General features: G+C 43.2%; 2 protein-coding genes across 8 annotated transcripts in view; both read right to left on the bottom strand.

Moving 5' to 3' along the window:
* The window catches only part of CC2D2A (coiled-coil and C2 domain containing 2A), a 442,728-nt gene that overhangs the window by 319,322 nt on the left and 107,142 nt on the right, over positions 1-16,264 (bottom strand). The window contains exon 1 of one of the 2 annotated variants that reach the window (XM_049886471.1): positions 12,954-13,040. The exons of the other annotated variant lie outside the window; for it this stretch is intronic. The gene's annotated coding sequence lies outside the window, so the exon portion shown is untranslated. Of the gene's footprint in view, positions 1-12,953; positions 13,041-16,264 lie in introns of those variants that run through there. 2 annotated transcript variants of the gene reach the window in all.
* The window catches only part of C1QTNF7 (C1q and TNF related 7), a 276,424-nt gene that overhangs the window by 153,023 nt on the left and 107,137 nt on the right, over positions 1-16,264 (bottom strand). The window contains exon 1 of one of the 6 annotated variants that reach the window (XM_049886480.1): positions 12,954-13,044. The exons of 1 other annotated variant lie outside the window; for it this stretch is intronic. In XM_049886480.1, the coding sequence (XP_049742437.1) occupies positions 12,954-12,966 (13 nt within the window). In that variant the 5' untranslated portion in view covers positions 12,967-13,044. Of the gene's footprint in view, positions 1-12,953; positions 13,045-16,264 lie in introns of those variants that run through there. 4 more of the 6 variants (XM_049886483.1, XM_049886479.1, XM_049886481.1 and 1 more) reach the window with 4 other exon arrangements.

Below are 16,264 nucleotides of genomic sequence, written 5' to 3' on the forward strand. Positions count from 1 at the left end.
GGTGCTTTGCTCCCATAAAGATTATGGCCTAAGAAACCCTATGGGGAAGTCCAACTCTGAGTCAGGATCAACTTGTTTGCACACAACAACAAGGCCTATTTAATACCCAAGTAGGACATTTAATAAATGGCAGTCAGAATGAGGCAAGTAGTAAGATATCGAGCAGAGGGGATATTTGCCTAAGAGACTCTGATAAATTTGAAAGTATTAAGAGGAAATCTACTACATCAATGTAAAAAAAAAATCATGATTTTCAAAAATTTAAATTACACGCTCACTGGATAATGTAGACTTGTCTTTGGTTCAGGTATGCTTTTTATTGTTGTCAGTTGCCGTCTAGTCCATTCGCACTCATGGCGACCCCAAGTGTGTCAGAGTAGAACTGTGCTCCGTTGGGTTTTCAAACCTGGGACCTTTCAGAAGCAGGTCATCAGCTCTTTCTTCTAATGGACCCCTGGGTAGGTTCCAACTCCCAACCTTTCAGCTAGCACTCAAACTCTTCATTTGTACCACCCAGGTGCTATTTCAAATATGCTTAAGTCTCTCATATTCCAAAAACAAATTTTATTTGAAAAATAATCTATATTACTGCTGCTAACCCCTCAAGCTTCCCCTTCCTTTCTTTCCTCCTGGGTTCCACTATACTTGCTGAAGGAGTAAACTACACTCACTTAAGCTCTTCCTTTCTCAGTCCTTTCCACGGCTCTCCTGAAACTTCACTCTAGAGTCTAGAAAGTTATTTATGTCCTCGCTCCGTGTGTAGAGAATACAGCCTTGTCAGCTCTGCAGCTTTCCACACCACCGGTCAGCCATTCCTCTAAAACAGTGGTTCTCACCTTGGCTGCAATCACCTGGACAGTGCTCAGTACTTTTTACATCTGGGACCCACTCTCAGCGATTCGATGCAGTTGGTCTCCTGTCCAGCCTGGGCTTTGGGGTTTTAAAAGCTCCCTTGTTGATTGTAAGGCTCGGCCAAGGTTGAGAACCACTGCTAAATCCCCCGCTCTTGCTTATTTATATAATATTGTAAAGTTCTGTTTTTCCTACTTGCCAAACACTTATCTCTTTCAGAATCTCACTCAAATCATGTTTAGAATGTTGTTTTGTGTAGTAAACAATTTACAGTTGAAGTTATTGCTAGGATGTTGCTAAAGAAATCTACAATCTTTTGTTAAACAGAAAGCTTTTAAATGCAGGTTCAAACTATAGCTGGATGGCAATGGGGGAAGAAACGGAAGAAAGGAAGGGAGAGAGGGAGGAAAGGAAAGAGGGAGGGAGGAAGGAAGGGAGAAAAAGACGGGGGACAAAAGAAAAGAAAACCATATGCTTTATGATCCAAATGATGCAATAATCCTATATCTAATTCACCCACTCCACACTTAATGACATGGTTAGGTTCCAAAGACTAGGTCATTATGTGAAAATCAGTGTTATGTGAAAATGGAGGACGACCACATCTGATCACAAAATGGAGGATGACTACATCATTGGATAATTGCCAAATGATGTTATATAACTGCCAAATCATATCATTACAAACAGCCAAATTTTGTCATTACATAGCTGCTAAACCACTGGGAATCATGGCCCGGCCAAGGTGACACATAACCTTAACCATCACAGCTAGTGTTATTCTCGCCTTGCACCTCCGTATTCCTTATAGCCAGATGTACATCACTAATGAGCAAAGTAGTCGGATAGTAGATTTTTTTTTACTGTTGTCGTAAATGGGAAATATTGTCGGAGATAGTCTATAAGCGAGGAGTAGGTGTACTTTCTCTTCGGTTGCATTCCCGTAGAAGAAACAGGAATAGTAAAATTAGCTACAATTTATTGCATGCCATATTAGCTCACTTAGTCCTCACAACAATGCTAATGAGATGGACGCTATTATAGTCATTTCTTCTTCTTTTTTTTTTTACAGTGAGGAAATGGAGGTGGGGAGAGGTTAATGGCCTAAGGGCACAAGCCTAGACAATGACAGAGCTGGGATTTGAACTGAATCTGTTCTGATTAAGGAGCCAGCCTGCATTTTTCTGCCTCTGTGGATTAGAATCTTAAATTGTTGTTAGCTGCAGTGAATCCGCCCTGATTCATGACAACCCCGTGCACAACAGAACAAAGCCCTGCTTAATCCTATGCCGTCCCCACGATCAGCTGTGGATTGGACCGTTGTGATCCATAGGGGTTTTTTTGGCTGATTTTTCAGAAGTAGGTTTCCAGGCCTTTCTTCCTAGTCAGTCTTAGTCTGGGAGCGCCACAGAAACCTGTTCAGCATCACAGCAGCATGCAAACTTCCACTGACAGCTGGGTGGAATCAAACCCAGGTCTCCTGCATGGAGGGTGAGAGTTCTATGAGGTGCCTTGACTGGGAATCAAACCCAGGTCTCCTGCATGGAGGGTGAGAGTTCTACTGCAGAACCACTAATGCCCTAGAATCTTAGCTAGTCGACACCAAATCTTGGGGAATTACTTCAGAAATCCAACTGGAGGGAGAAATTAGAATACCTAAAATCGCCCGTTAGCTTTCCCTTCTCCAGGGTAGCTACACTGAGGTCCTGCATCTGTTCTCCGTATGCTTTGGTTTTTCTACTTCTCACCTTCGTGGTCACCCAAGCCATCTCCAGTCCAGCTTCACAGCCCTGCTAACATGCAGTGTCCAGTTTTCACCCGTGGTTTGGGAGGATGGCCAGGCCGATAACAAAATGAAGAATTTGTGGTAATAGCTAAATTTCTGTGTTCAGAAGAAAGTGCTGGAAATAAGGGACTAGATTTCCACTGAAAAGGAATAGACAGAGATGGAGATATGAGTTCATCTGCAGGGCATGGGGGAAGCCAATGGGACCACAGGAAAGGGTCCAGGGTAGGGAAAGGTGAGGGAAGTGCGTATCTTTAGGGATAGTAGGTGCTGAGAACAGCTAATTTACTCAGCTGCTAGCTGAGAGGTTGGAGGTTCAATTTCACCAAAAGGTGCCTCAGAAGAAAGGCCTGGTGATTGCTTCTGAAAAATCAGCCATTGCAAACCCTATGAAGGATAGTTTTACTCCGACACATATGAGGCCACCATAAGTCAGAATCAAATCAACTGCAACTGGAACTGGAGTTGGAAGGGAGAAGCAGAAAGAAATTCAGAATTCCTCCTTCCTTCATTCCCCCCCTCTCCCTCTCCCTCTCCTCCTTTTTCCCCTCTGTTCCTTTCTTCCTTCTTGCCTTCAATATTCTCTTCCCATGAGTATTCGAGCTGTATCTCGAACCTGCATTCAGTAAGCTCTCTGATTAACCAGGAACTTCAGTTTCCCTAAACAACACCCTAGCAACAACCTCAGCTCTACATTGCCTTCATTACAAGACTTGCATCCTTTAGTACACAAAACAACATTCTAAGTAGGATTGGAGGGAGGTGTTAACACAGTACATCACTGAATGTTCAGTGAGAGATCAACAGGTTGCTAAAAACTGGGATATGCAGAGAAAGGTTTGTTCTAAGACAGGACCCAGGTCAGGGAAAAGAAAGGGAATTCGTTTTCTTTCCTCTGGCCTTCACCTTGAGCACACCAGAGAATACACAGGGCCCTTTAAGTCTGCAAAGACTGGATTTGGCTGCCAGGAAGTGAAATTTCACGCTCAATCACAGTAACCAGATTGACCTTTGCGGTTCACATATTTTCTTCTTCCTCCTTCTCATGGTGTTGATTTCTATTTCCATTTAAATGGCTTTGTTTTGCACATGTCTTTTAATTTGCCTTGAACCCTGTGTAGAAGGGGCAGGCTGACATTCATGGGGTTTCTGTTATGCATCAGAATTCTCTGGTGGCAGAAATGGTTAGTGTGCTCGTCTGCTAACTGAAAGGTTGGATGTTCAAGTCTATCCAGATTCGCCCAGGAAGAAAGGCCTGGTGATCTTCCAAAAAATCAGCCACTGAAAAACAGCTCCGCACTCACTCTCATGGGGTCACTATGAGTCGTAGTTGACTTGAAGGCAATTTTTTTTTTTTTTAGTTAGGGTGAAAACCTATTGCCATCAAGTCGATTCCAACTCATAGTGAACCTATAGGACAGAGTAGAACTGCCCCAAAGGGCTTATGAGGCTGAAATCTTTACAGAAGCAGACTGCCACAGCATAGCAATGGTGGTTTCAAACTGCTGACCTTTTTTTGGCTAGCGGCTAAGCAATTAATCACTGTGCCACCAGGGCTTCCTTAGTTAGAGCCAACAAAACAAAACAAAACTGTTGCCGTTAACTTGATTCCGACTCATACAGACCCTATAAAAAAAAAAAAAACAGAGTAAAACTGCCCCACAGGGTTTCCAAAGAGCATATGGTGGATTTGAACTGCCGGCCTTTTGGTTAGTGGCTGAGCTACTTAGTTAGAGCAGAAGTGCTATCTGATTCTCCCTTAAATACCACTACTTGAGCGCTACATTCTTCCCTGTTAATGCCAGATTGGGTTCAGATTCTTTCTCAAAACAGGACTCTAGATAGCCTCTATCCATTCCCGTAGAGTTGCCACTAAATGTGCAGCTCCTCTGGGATGTGGTGCTCAGGCCTGGATGTCTGTTTTAAGAGGGTCATGGATGCCATAGATGAATTGCAGGGTGTCCACAGGAAAGTCCTCCCTGCCAGTGCAGGGATACCCAGGAGAGGGTGTGGAAGGCACACAATGAGAGTCTTCAGGCATTTAAAATGTCAGAAGAAAGGTGTTACTTCTAAAAGAAAAACAAGGACCAATTGAAAGATGCTAAAAGGAACATGGAAACCCTGGTGGTGTAGTGGTTAAGTACTATGGCTGCTAACCAAGAGGTCGGCAGTTTGAATCTGCTCAGGCCCTCCTTGGCAACTCTATGGGGTAGTTCTGCTTTGTCCTATTATGTCACTGTGAGTTGGAATCGACTCGATGGCAGTGGGCTTCTTGGTTTAAAAGGAATATATTTTGGCATAATTAAAAAGAACTTTCTACTGAACAGTGGTGTTTTAATGGGAGGGGCTGCTTTATTAGCTCTGAGTTTTTTGTTACAGCCAACGTTGAAGCTGATGGTGAGATCCATAATGTGGATAAATTCTAAAAGTCTGTCCAGATACCATCCCCTCTCAGTATCAGGGGCGAACAGGAGGATAATCAACACATTTTATTGGCATTTAGGAGCCTGGAACATGAGTTGTCTTCGGGAACATTCTTTAAATCTCAAGATTATATGGGGCTGGACTATATAAAGCTGCATTTTTTTGGGGGGGTGGGCAGATGAAAAGATGGTTGAATGTCAGTACTTTTACAGAGTTTCAACATAATTCATACACGAGCAAGAGATTGGACTCAGGTTCTTTAGACCTATGTCACCTAGAGAAACTATAAAAATTTCACTGTCTAGGTATAAATTATACAGTAGGAAATAAAAGTGGATGAGGAGGATAGTCAAGAGATTTTCAAAGATGCCCTAAGACCATGCTAAGGAACATGGTCTTTATCGTGAAGGCAAAGAAAATATGCTAATAATCTCAGAAATTGACATGGACATCTGTGATAAAATGGGTTGGTAACTTCGATAACATTTACAGAATACCTCAGTCAAGATTCCATTGATGGTGAATTAGACTTGAGAGAGAAATGGGATAAAAAATTGCTACACAGAATGTCTTTCTAGAAGACATTCTGTGTAGCAATTTCTCTTTAAGTTTTTGAAGTTAAGAGAACTAGCTGTTCTGGGCAAGCCCACCGACTGATGTGTTGACAGCAGCTCTCAAATATCATCGGTGTATGTCTGTCAGGATGTGTTTTAGGGAAGCTGCGTTAACCATGGCTTTATGTTATTGGGGGTACCTGAAGGCCTTAAATCTGCTAATATTTAATACTTTTCTATAATTAGGCTTTCACTGATTAGGGCTAACTCCCTCCTATCAAGGTAGAAGACAGACAACGTATGTTGGAGTTTGAGCTCTCTTCCAGCTATGTGCTCTTGGGCAAGTCACTACTTTGTCCTCATCTCTCTAGTAAGATAACATCTCCCTCCCTGGCCCCTCACAGGTGAGTGAAGCCTTGGATAGGACTTGAGGTGGGTGCATCTTCAAGAAGTGGAAATACTTGCCCTGCATGGCCAGGCCTCAGAGGGGAGGGTTTCCTGGGGTGGACACCAGGTTCCTGGCCTTGACAATGACTCCTCATCCCTGAGAAGGTTTGAAAGCAGAATCCACATACATGAAAGGAACTGACAATTTATAAGAGTGAACATAATTAGCGTGAAGGGGGGAGCTCTCAGGATCTTCACCCAATCACGATGTTGGAGGTGGTAGAGTAGGAGCCCCAAGAATTTCTAAAATCGAAGTTCCTGAATTGAAATTGATGCTTCTGAACATCAGATGGACCTGAGTTCGAATCCTTTCTCTGCCTCTTATTTCCTGTAAGACTGCAGGCATGGACTCTTGGCTTCAGATTTAAGTTGAGTTAAAGAAAATAAAGAAATGTGATATTTCTTGCAAAACTGTGTTTGGAGGTTAAGGATTCAGACCTGCTATACTTGTACGAATCTATATAGTTGGAGAATCTAAAGATAAATTAGCCCCTACCCTATAAAAGTTTATTTACTTTATGGGGGATGAAGGAGATCATAGGCACATAAAGTAATAACTGCTTTAAATACTCATTCAAAGCAGTAGAAGATCTTGATGTGGTATGAACTCAAGTAAGAGTTCAAATCACAAGAGACAGTTGAATTTTGCAAAAGGCAGATAGCCAGGATGATAGATAACATTTCCCCTGAAGGGATATGCTAAAATAACCCCCCTCTCCCAATCAGTGCGTGCCAATGTTACTGTTATGTAACTGCTCTATCTGTAAGCCCATAAAACTTTGGTAGACCTTGAAGTTCTTTTGGAAAATGCCTGTCTGATATGAAGGAGAAGTCTGGATCCTAGTAAAGGAATAGGAACTAGATAGTTAATGATTTCCATAAAAGTACTTATAGTTTTGTCTTCATGAAGTTTGAAAGCTGGAAGGGGCTTCAAATTCAACCAGCCCCTTTGGCCGCTCCCATTCTCCCTCTCCCCTCTTCCATTTTACAGGGTTGAAAAGGGATTTGGTGAAGCCTCAGGGCTGAGATTTTGAAAGAGCATTCTGATGGAAAAGGCCTCAGAATAGTGGGTTTAGGAGACTGGGCCAGATGTGCACCAAAAAACCAAAACCTGTTGCCACTGAATCTATTCCGACTCATAACGACCCTATAAGACAGAGTAGAACTGCCCCATAGAGTTTCCAAGGAGCGCCTGGTGGATTTGGACTGCTGGCCTTTTGGTTAGCAGCCGTAGCACTTAACCACTACGCCATCAGCATTTCCAGATGTGCACATTCACCCCTTAACTGCTGTGTGAAGCAATGGTGTGAACAACTGTTTCTGTCGTCTTTTGCCTGGACAAATGCAGCTTCCTAGTGGGAGGCTAGGTCTCTGCTCCTCTGTACACTGACTAATCGTCCTAAGTCATTGTTCTCCTTATGTTACTTCCTTGTTTACAAACTTTTAGTGGTTACTCCACTTAAAAATCCAAACTTTGTGGTTTGGCATTCAAGGCTTTCTATGATCTGATTCCAGCTGAGTATTTTGAGCTCATCTCCTTCTGTTTTCTACACAGACACTTTGTTCCGCTTATCCCCACACTGTTCTCTTCTATGCTTTTGGTAATATTATTCTTACTACCTGGATTGCCCATCTCACCAATCCTTATCCATCCTCCTAGGCCAGATTATGTATTATCTCCTTGGTGTCTTCCCTGAGTGAGAGACTGAGAGTGTCAGATGGACCTGAGTTCGAATTCCTACTCTATCACTTACTTCCTGTAAGACAGCAGGCAGGTTACTGAATTTCTTTACGGCTTGATTTTCTCATCTGTGAAATGGGTAAATCGACATCCACCTTATGACCTGGTAAATTATAAATGGAGCCCTGGTGGTGCAGTGGTTGAGAGTTCACAGTGGTTAAAAGATTGGTTGTTCAAACCCACCAGCTGCACTTTGGAAACTCTATGGGGCAGTTCTACTTTATTCTATAGGGTTGCTATGAGTGTGGCAACGGGTTTGGTTGGGTTTAAGTTATAAACGGCTTGATAATATCATAAGGTACTTAGCACAGTTCCTTGCACACGGTAAAAGTCAAAGAATGTTAGCTATTACTCTGATTGTTACCGTTCCTTGGTATTTCCTCTTCTCTGAATTCCCAGTCACTTTGGACCTCTTTTCCATTCTGCCTCGGAATATCTCATTTTCCATTTTAGACATTGGTGTGCACATTTTCTTTTCCCCATTAGATTGTAAACTCCCTGCCAGTAGGATCATGCATTACTCTAGCTTGTGTCTTTACGTTGTCCTGGATGCAGTAGGCCCTCACACCTTAGTCAAAGGCTGACCTTTTAAGACTGAAATCACTGAAGAATTTGCTTTGTTGTCTCTTTTCCTCTTGCTTCTAAGAGTTGATAATAGTTGGGAAAAAGTCCGTTTCCTTTAGATATCCCTGTTGTCTTGAGATATGGAAGTCAATTTGTGAAGTGGCCAGTGGAGATTGGTAAATTTCATTTAAATCTTGGGAAAGCTCTTGTGTTTCAGGGCCATTTGCCTCAATTCACTTGACCAACTCAATTTTACCATTTTTCAGCATGTGTTTTGTGATTTGTATGAAATGTCTTGGAAAATAATGGTGTCACGGTCAAATGAATTTGGAAAATATTAGACTTTAATGACTCACTCGTGGTCCTTAACAAATTGCAAGCTGAGAGAAGTCCTATAGTACGGAAATCAGTACTTAATAGCTAGTAAGAATAGCCTTTGAATTGTGGTGTTGGTAAAGAATATTGAATACACTATGGACTGCCAAAAGAATGAACAAATCTGTCTTGGAAGAAGTGCAGTCAGAATGCTCCTTAGACGCAAGGATGGCGAGACTGTGTCTCACATACCTTGGACGTGTTATCTGGAAGGATCAGTCCCTGGAGAAGGACATCATGTTTGGTAAAGCAGGAGGTCAGTGAAAAGGCGGAAGACCTTCAGTGAGATGGATTGGCATAGCCGCTGCAACAATGGGCTCAAGCAGAACAACAATCGTGAGGATGGCACAGGACTGGGCAGTGTTTTGTTCTGTTGTACATAAGGTCGCTATGAGGCAGAGCCGACTTGACTGCACCTAACAACAACAACAACAACAACAAAGAATAGCCTCAACAGAGGGCTCAGACATATCAAAGATCTTGGAGATAGTGCAGGATGGGGCAACATTTCATTCTGTTATAAAAGAAGGTCACCGTGGGTCGAAGCCAATTGAAGGCAGCTAACAACAATGACACCAATAAGAATAAAGCTAACATTTATTGAGATCTCATGATATGTCAGGCAATTTGATAGTAGGCCCTTTGTATGAGTTCTCTAATTTAGTCCTCAGAACAATTTTGTAAGATGGGTATAATTATTGTCCTTATTTGACAGATGAAGGTATAGATGCTTGAACGAGTCTAAGTTCACATAGCAGCTAAAGAGTGGAACTGGTTTGAAGTCAGATATTCATGATCCCAGAGCCTGCGCTCTGGTCCACAACAGTGCACAGCTTTTCACATTCCCAAATTTGTCTGTCCAGGGACTTTTTTTTTTTAACTCTCTTTTTAATATTTCATGCAACTGGTGTTCCTTGGAATTCTCTTTGGAAAGTAGAGCTCACCCACCACCAAGCTACTTGGTTTACACAAGAGGCATGATCTTCACACACCTGCAGCTTTGCACATCAACCTCTGCCTAGATACCCTGGCCCCTTTTGCCTCTCTCATGATATTTAACCCCTCCTCCAGGTTCTAGTTTAAATCTTACAATTCCAGTTGCTGTATTGGTTCTAGTTGCCATTGAGTAGATTTCAACTCATGGCGACCCAATGTATGTCAGAGTAGAACTGTGCTCCATGGTGTTTCTGTTGGCTAATTTTTCAGAAATAGATCTCCAGGCTTTTCTTCCAAGGTGCCTTTCCATGGACTTGAACCTCCAACTGTTTGGTTAGCAGCTGAGCATGTTAACTGTTTGCATAATTCACATTATCCATCTCTACTGGGAAGTGTTCTTTAATTCAGCAGGCAGATTTGCAAAGCCCCTATTTTGTGTTTTCTCCATATTTTCTACACTGTAGCCTATGTTTTGGTGGCTGGGTGGTGAAAAGGTTAAGCGCTGTACTATTAGCCAAAAGGTTGGCAGCTCGAACCCACCCAGAGGTGCCTTAGAAGATAGGCCTGGCGTCTGTTTCCAAAAGGTCATAGCCTTGAAAATCCCACAGAGCAGTTCTACTCTGCACACATGAGGTTGCCATGAGTCAGAATCCACTCCCTGACAACTAACAACAACAACAACAGTTTATGTTTGGTCTGTAGTCGATATTTATGTTTGGCCTCTCTTTGTTAAGGGCCATGTTCAAAGGGTCTTCATAGAGTACCTGGCACTAAGCAGGTACCCAATTAGGGTTTAGGTATCCCTGGGTGGTGCAAACACTTAACACGCTTGGCTGCTAACTGAAAGGTTGAGGTTCAAATCCACCGAGAGGCACCTTGGAAGAAAGCCCTGGTGATTTACTTCTGAAAATTCCATGACTGGAAACCCTTTGGAGCGCAGTTCTGCTCTGACACACACGGAGTCGTCATAAGTCGGAACTGACTGATGGCACCTGGGTATTGAATTACAATGGTGTCTCTTTCCTATACCCTCACAGTATTGATTGCTGCGTCCTGGGCTTTTTAGATTCTGGTTCACAGACTCAGACTCTACGTCTTTAGCCCACAACCAGGCTAGGCCTGGGTCACACCTGAAGCCCTCAGACAACATGACTCCCGGCCCCCCAGCAGTTCGTTAGTTAACACTCTCCCCCGTCTGCCCTGCAGATGTTGTCTCTCCCTCTGCCTGCCTCTCTGAGGTGAGAAGGCACCTTAGGTCACATTGGGCCGCTCATTAGCGCCCTTCCTAGGACAACCCTGACCTGTCCTTTCCAGGGCTCTGTCCAGCTTTCCTGATGAAGCCCCCCAGGGGGCCTCAGATGAGTCAGCTGGCCTGGGGCTCCATGAGCAACCCTAATTGCCTTTTTGTTTTTGTCCTCTCCGGAGCCTTTTTGGGCCCAGAGGAGGGGCCTGGTGGGTCTGGCTTCTAGAAAAGCCGCCAGCCTCCATGGAAACCCATGATGGGAAGTGGCGCTCACTCCCCAGCAGTCATCTCATGCCACGCTGCGTGTTTCTCGGCCACACCCGTCTCCAGGGTGCACTCTGGCACCAGGCAACCGCTGGCCATCCCAGCCCGACGGCTGCCTGCAATGAGGTCATGGGGTGGGGCCCTGAGGACCCCCCTCCAAATAGGGTGGGGGCTTTCCCAACTGGCCTGGGGACCGACGGAGAGGGCAGGGAAGCAGGAGATGGGAATAATCCTGTCAGACCAACTCGCTGCGCCTTCTCTCAGTGTTCTATGGGCTGGTACAGATAGACGTGGAGAGAGAAAGGCAGAAAGGAGAAGATACTGCATCATACTGGAGGACAGTGGATGGGCAGTTACGGGTCCCTCTTTTGCTCCACTAACAACGAGGAATGGAGAAAGGCAACCATGGTTTCCTTCTACCACCCTGCAAGAGCCGACCGAGCCACCTTCTCGCTTTTCTGTAAAGTCCTTCCTCTTACCTTAGTCCCTTCCCTTTTGCAGAGACTACAAAAGGCACAGGAAAGAGCTATAATCCACCTTATATAACTAGAATGTGACCCAGAAGGAAAAAAAAAAAAAAAAAATTCCAGAAACAGAACAACGGCTGGTCGGGCCGGGAGGTCGGGCCTTTCTCGGCGGAGAGCCGCCTCCCTCCCGGGCAGCCCCTCGCAATTCTCTCCCAGGCCTAGCCGGCTTGTTTGCCAGTGTTTCCATGCAACTGGGTTTTATAGATTGCGGTCACCTAGGATGTCCAAAGCCTCCTGAGCTCAATCGAATGCACAGGGTGTTTTCACCTCTGCCTGTGAGTGTGTATGTGCGCAGGCGGGAATTAATGCGGGCGCTGTTAAAATCGTAGTATGCCGGAAGAATTCACAGATCTCTGCGGATATCTAGTTTTTTTTTTTTTTGCACCTGGAATTCTGCCTCAGAAAGATGGGAACATTGATAACAGAGACTTTCTCAGGGAACTAAGAAAAACACATCACACACTCACATCTCCAGCTAAAACCACAAGCTATGTCTCATACCACCAGTGCACCGAAGCCCAGGGAGACAGCTAACCTCTACTCTCTACCTGTTTGTGAAGACCAATCGAGAATGCAAAGTCACTAAGTTCAAACAACTCTGTCTGCCGGCTGTGACTTGAATTAACCAATGTTGAGTTGCACTGTGTTCTTTTCCCCCCAGATACGTAATATCTGTAACACCCTCCAGGGTACTCATTTAACTTTTAAAAACGTAGTCTGCAAAACAAGTTTATAAGAACTCACAGTAACCGTGTTTCAGAGAATTTTGAGAAGGATATCACTTAAGAGAATTTTGAGAAGGTTATTAAAATCTTTCAAGGGAAAAATTTTTGAGTTGATAGAAACGATCATAGCTCCGGAAGTTGAGTTGCGTATAATGGGATCAGAAAACACAGATACTCTGACCCTGGCAATAAATTAGCCCATCAGCACACTGGCGAATGTTAGACTCATCAGGTGGAAGATTTCGAGGACCCCCATCAATTTTTTAAAAGAAGTGGCATTTTTCACGTAGACAAAGCTATTTCACAGAGGTTCATGCGTCAAGCAGAATAGAAAGTAGTAGCAAGTACCCTTGTTGAAGCTTTTCAACTGCTGATTTATCGTTTGTTGACACACTTTCTGCAAGTTTCTTATTTCTTTACAAGTAGCTGTCTTACGTTCTTTCAGTGCATATTTTTGACAAAAGCCAAACAGGAGGGAAACAAAGAGAAAGCCATAGTGGAAAATGGTAGCTTACCTTTTCTAGGCATTGCTGTTATCAAACTTTCCCCCAAAATATGAGGCGTCCTTGTTCTGGTTGTCCCATGAATTTAGAAACCATTTAAAAAATGTAAAGCAGAAATAGGTGTTTATTATTCAGAGCTGCTTCAAAACAATGCAAAAAATAACTTGATGAAAAATAAAGTGCTCGTCTGAGCATGAGAATGCGTTTGAAGCTTGGAGCTCATGCTGTTGGACCACGTATTGCGACTGTCTTTCTCAGTTTAAACAACCGCCCACGCCTTCTCCCAAGCACTTGCCAACTTCTATAATTTAAAGCAACTGCGATCCTTTCCGTAATACTCACATTTCAAAGAGCTTAATACACACGCTAGTTAGGAATGAGTAAGGGTGGGTAATGTTCTTTGCAACCCCCAGACTGAGGCAGATCAAAAGCCAGGGTCTCAGGTATCTAAACAGTTCTATTTTTCTCTTTGATCCATTGCTCCTCTCACTGGGCTGTTTCACTTTGCTTTTATGCCTTAAAACCAAAGTGTATCACTCCACTAATGGCAAAAAAAACATTTATTCCCCAACTTAGATAACAATGGTATCAAGGAAATTGTGTTTAAATATCACTTGGCTTACAGTGTTAGTTCCACGCATTTTTCTTCCTTAATTCACCTGTTTAAAAATGTTAAATTCTGCCTGTTATATTTTCATAGAGGAGGAAAATAACTAAAATGATCTCAATTGCACTGGTCTTGTTTTAACCTTCATTCTGTATGTGAATTATTAACTTTTAGAAAGATGCTTGTTCTGAAGAATCTATGCAGTTGAATAAATCCTTTGCTATCTAGTTTGTAATCAAACTCACAAATTTTACTATTTCCAATACACTTACCCAATTGCCATTAAACACACACACACACACTTGGGAATTCAAATCACAGCCAATTTAAAGTGTAGTCAAATAAATGAAGAAATACTGTGTATGTTCAGACCAATCAAGGTTTGTGTATGTATATTCCTGTTAGGGAAGATTATCATATCAAACTTTCCCAGAACAATGAACACAGGAAAATGTATGCCTTTCCTAGACATAATGGGTAGTTATGATATTAGGAAACCCCCTACATGAATATAGAAACTATCAGTGAAATAGATAAACCGCTCAGTGGAGAATTGAAATGTTGACACAGGCACAATCTATTAAGTACACTCACTGGGCAAATTTAGGCAAACACGTTTCATGATGAACACCTCATTGGTTATCTCAAAAACTGTAGATGGGTTTCTATTGCGTTTTTTTGCGTCACCTAAAGTAACTATTGGGGTCAATGGTGGTTCAGTGGTAGAATTCTCGCCTTCCATGTGAGAGACTGGGGTTCAATTCTCAGCCATAGCACGTCATGCACTGCCTCCACCTGTCTGTGAGTGGAGGCCTGTGTGTTGCTCTGATGCTGAACAGATTTCAGCGGAGCATCCAGACTAAGACAGACTAGGAAGAAAAGCCTGGAGACCTACTTCTGAAAATCAGCCTGTGAAAGCCCTGTGAATCACAACGTTGTTGCAACCGATCACGAGGATGGCGCAGGACCCGGCAGCATTTTGCTCCACTGTGTGTGAGTGGGGTGCTGACTAGATGGCGGTTGGCAATAACAAAAGTAACTATTATGCAGTGGACAGAGGATGACGCTCCTGAAATAGTGTAAAAAAAAAATAAAAGCCTAAAAATATAGGGAAATGGTCAGATTTTGGGGCTCCGAATGCAGAGAAAAAGGTGAAGTAGATTTTTGCTCTGGTTTCTATGGAGAAGAGTCTGCAGGCCCGGATACGTGCAAGTGTCATGGACTGAACTCAGGTCCTGGACCCACCATATTCCAGTGGTGTGATTGTGGATGTGTTACTTAATTTCTCTGAGCTTTGATTTCTTTAACTGTGAATGATTAAATACGTCAAAACAACTGATTTGCATATATACAATAAAAATGAAACGGGCACCTCAGGTACCGAGCAAAGTGTATTCAGGAGTCACTGAGCTTTAGGGAAGTTTATTACAGCAGCTAGCATTACTTTTCCTGACTAACACATGGACATGGGAGGTTGCTGTAAGAAAACCTAAGTGCAGTGGCATTGGACTGATAGTCAGGTGGTGGATGGCTGGGATACCAGAGGCTGGGAAGATCAATTTTCATGCTTTTCAGCAGCCAAATATTTGGTGAAACCAACAATTATGACAACTTAGAAGGCTATTTATGTGCCAAGTAACCTTGTAGCTCTAGGGGAGGAGGATGGGAAAACAAAACCAAACAGACAAAAAAATAGCATTAGTTGTGTTTGTTGGCTACCATTGATTGCATTTGTTTTCAAGAAAGAGATGAGTTCAGGAAAGGTATGGCCAAACTGCAAAAAGAAATCGAAGGGGATAGTGACAGAGTGCAGATATTTGCTGGCCTGCAGAAACACACTCATTTTTTGAGGAACTTACATTGCTAAAAACAAAGCAAAACAAACAAACAAACAAAAACCAACTATAAGACAGTATTAAAAATATCTTCCAAGACTGAACACAACTCTTGGGTCTTATTCTTGCACCATCAGGAGGCAGGCTGTAGGCTTTCCGACACCCACTTGAGAGGTGGCAAAGGAGAAGAGTGGGCAGGGGGAGCCTCTCAGAGGGAAGAGCCAGCATTACAGAGAATAATGGACAAAGGAGTTTCCCCCAAAGAGCAGGACTGTATCAAGAACCTCCTCCACCCACAAGATGGTGGGCCTTCGCTATGCTAGGCTGTATTTGGTATCGTTGGCTGCTGTTTAGGTCTCATCCTTCCCTTTTCTGGATGGGAATTTATATTGTGGTTATTCTATTGTTATTATACCATTTGTATATTGTATGCATGCATGTGTGCGTGTGTGTGTGATAGATGAGTTGTCTTTTTGGCTCACGGATCACTTCCTTTTTAGTTTGTAGGTCCTTGGATCAAGAGATGCCACATCCAGACTTCTGAAGAGAACTTCACATAATCCAGAGGTCCTGGACTTTGAGTTGGATGGAATCTGAAGTTGTTTCCTTTGGGGAGGCATGAGTGTGTTCTGTGTTTGGGAAGAAAACAGCAAATAGATATTTGGTGACCGGTAGGGTAAACTATGGAAGACACCATTAGCACTTACTGATGTGCGTATTTTGCTCTGCATTTCCCAGCCTCCCTTGCCTTTTGGTTAACCATGTGATTTATTTCTGGCTGATGGGATGTGAACAGGAGTAATGTGGGGGCATTTCCGGGCTGGGGTAGTTAAGAGATAGTGTGTCTCTTCCATGCTCTTTCTCTCTCACTGTGCATGTGG

Source organism: Elephas maximus, chromosome 5, assembly GCF_024166365.1.
Source record: "Elephas maximus indicus isolate mEleMax1 chromosome 5, mEleMax1 primary haplotype, whole genome shotgun sequence".
Taxonomy (NCBI): Eukaryota; Metazoa; Chordata; class Mammalia; order Proboscidea; family Elephantidae; genus Elephas; species Elephas maximus.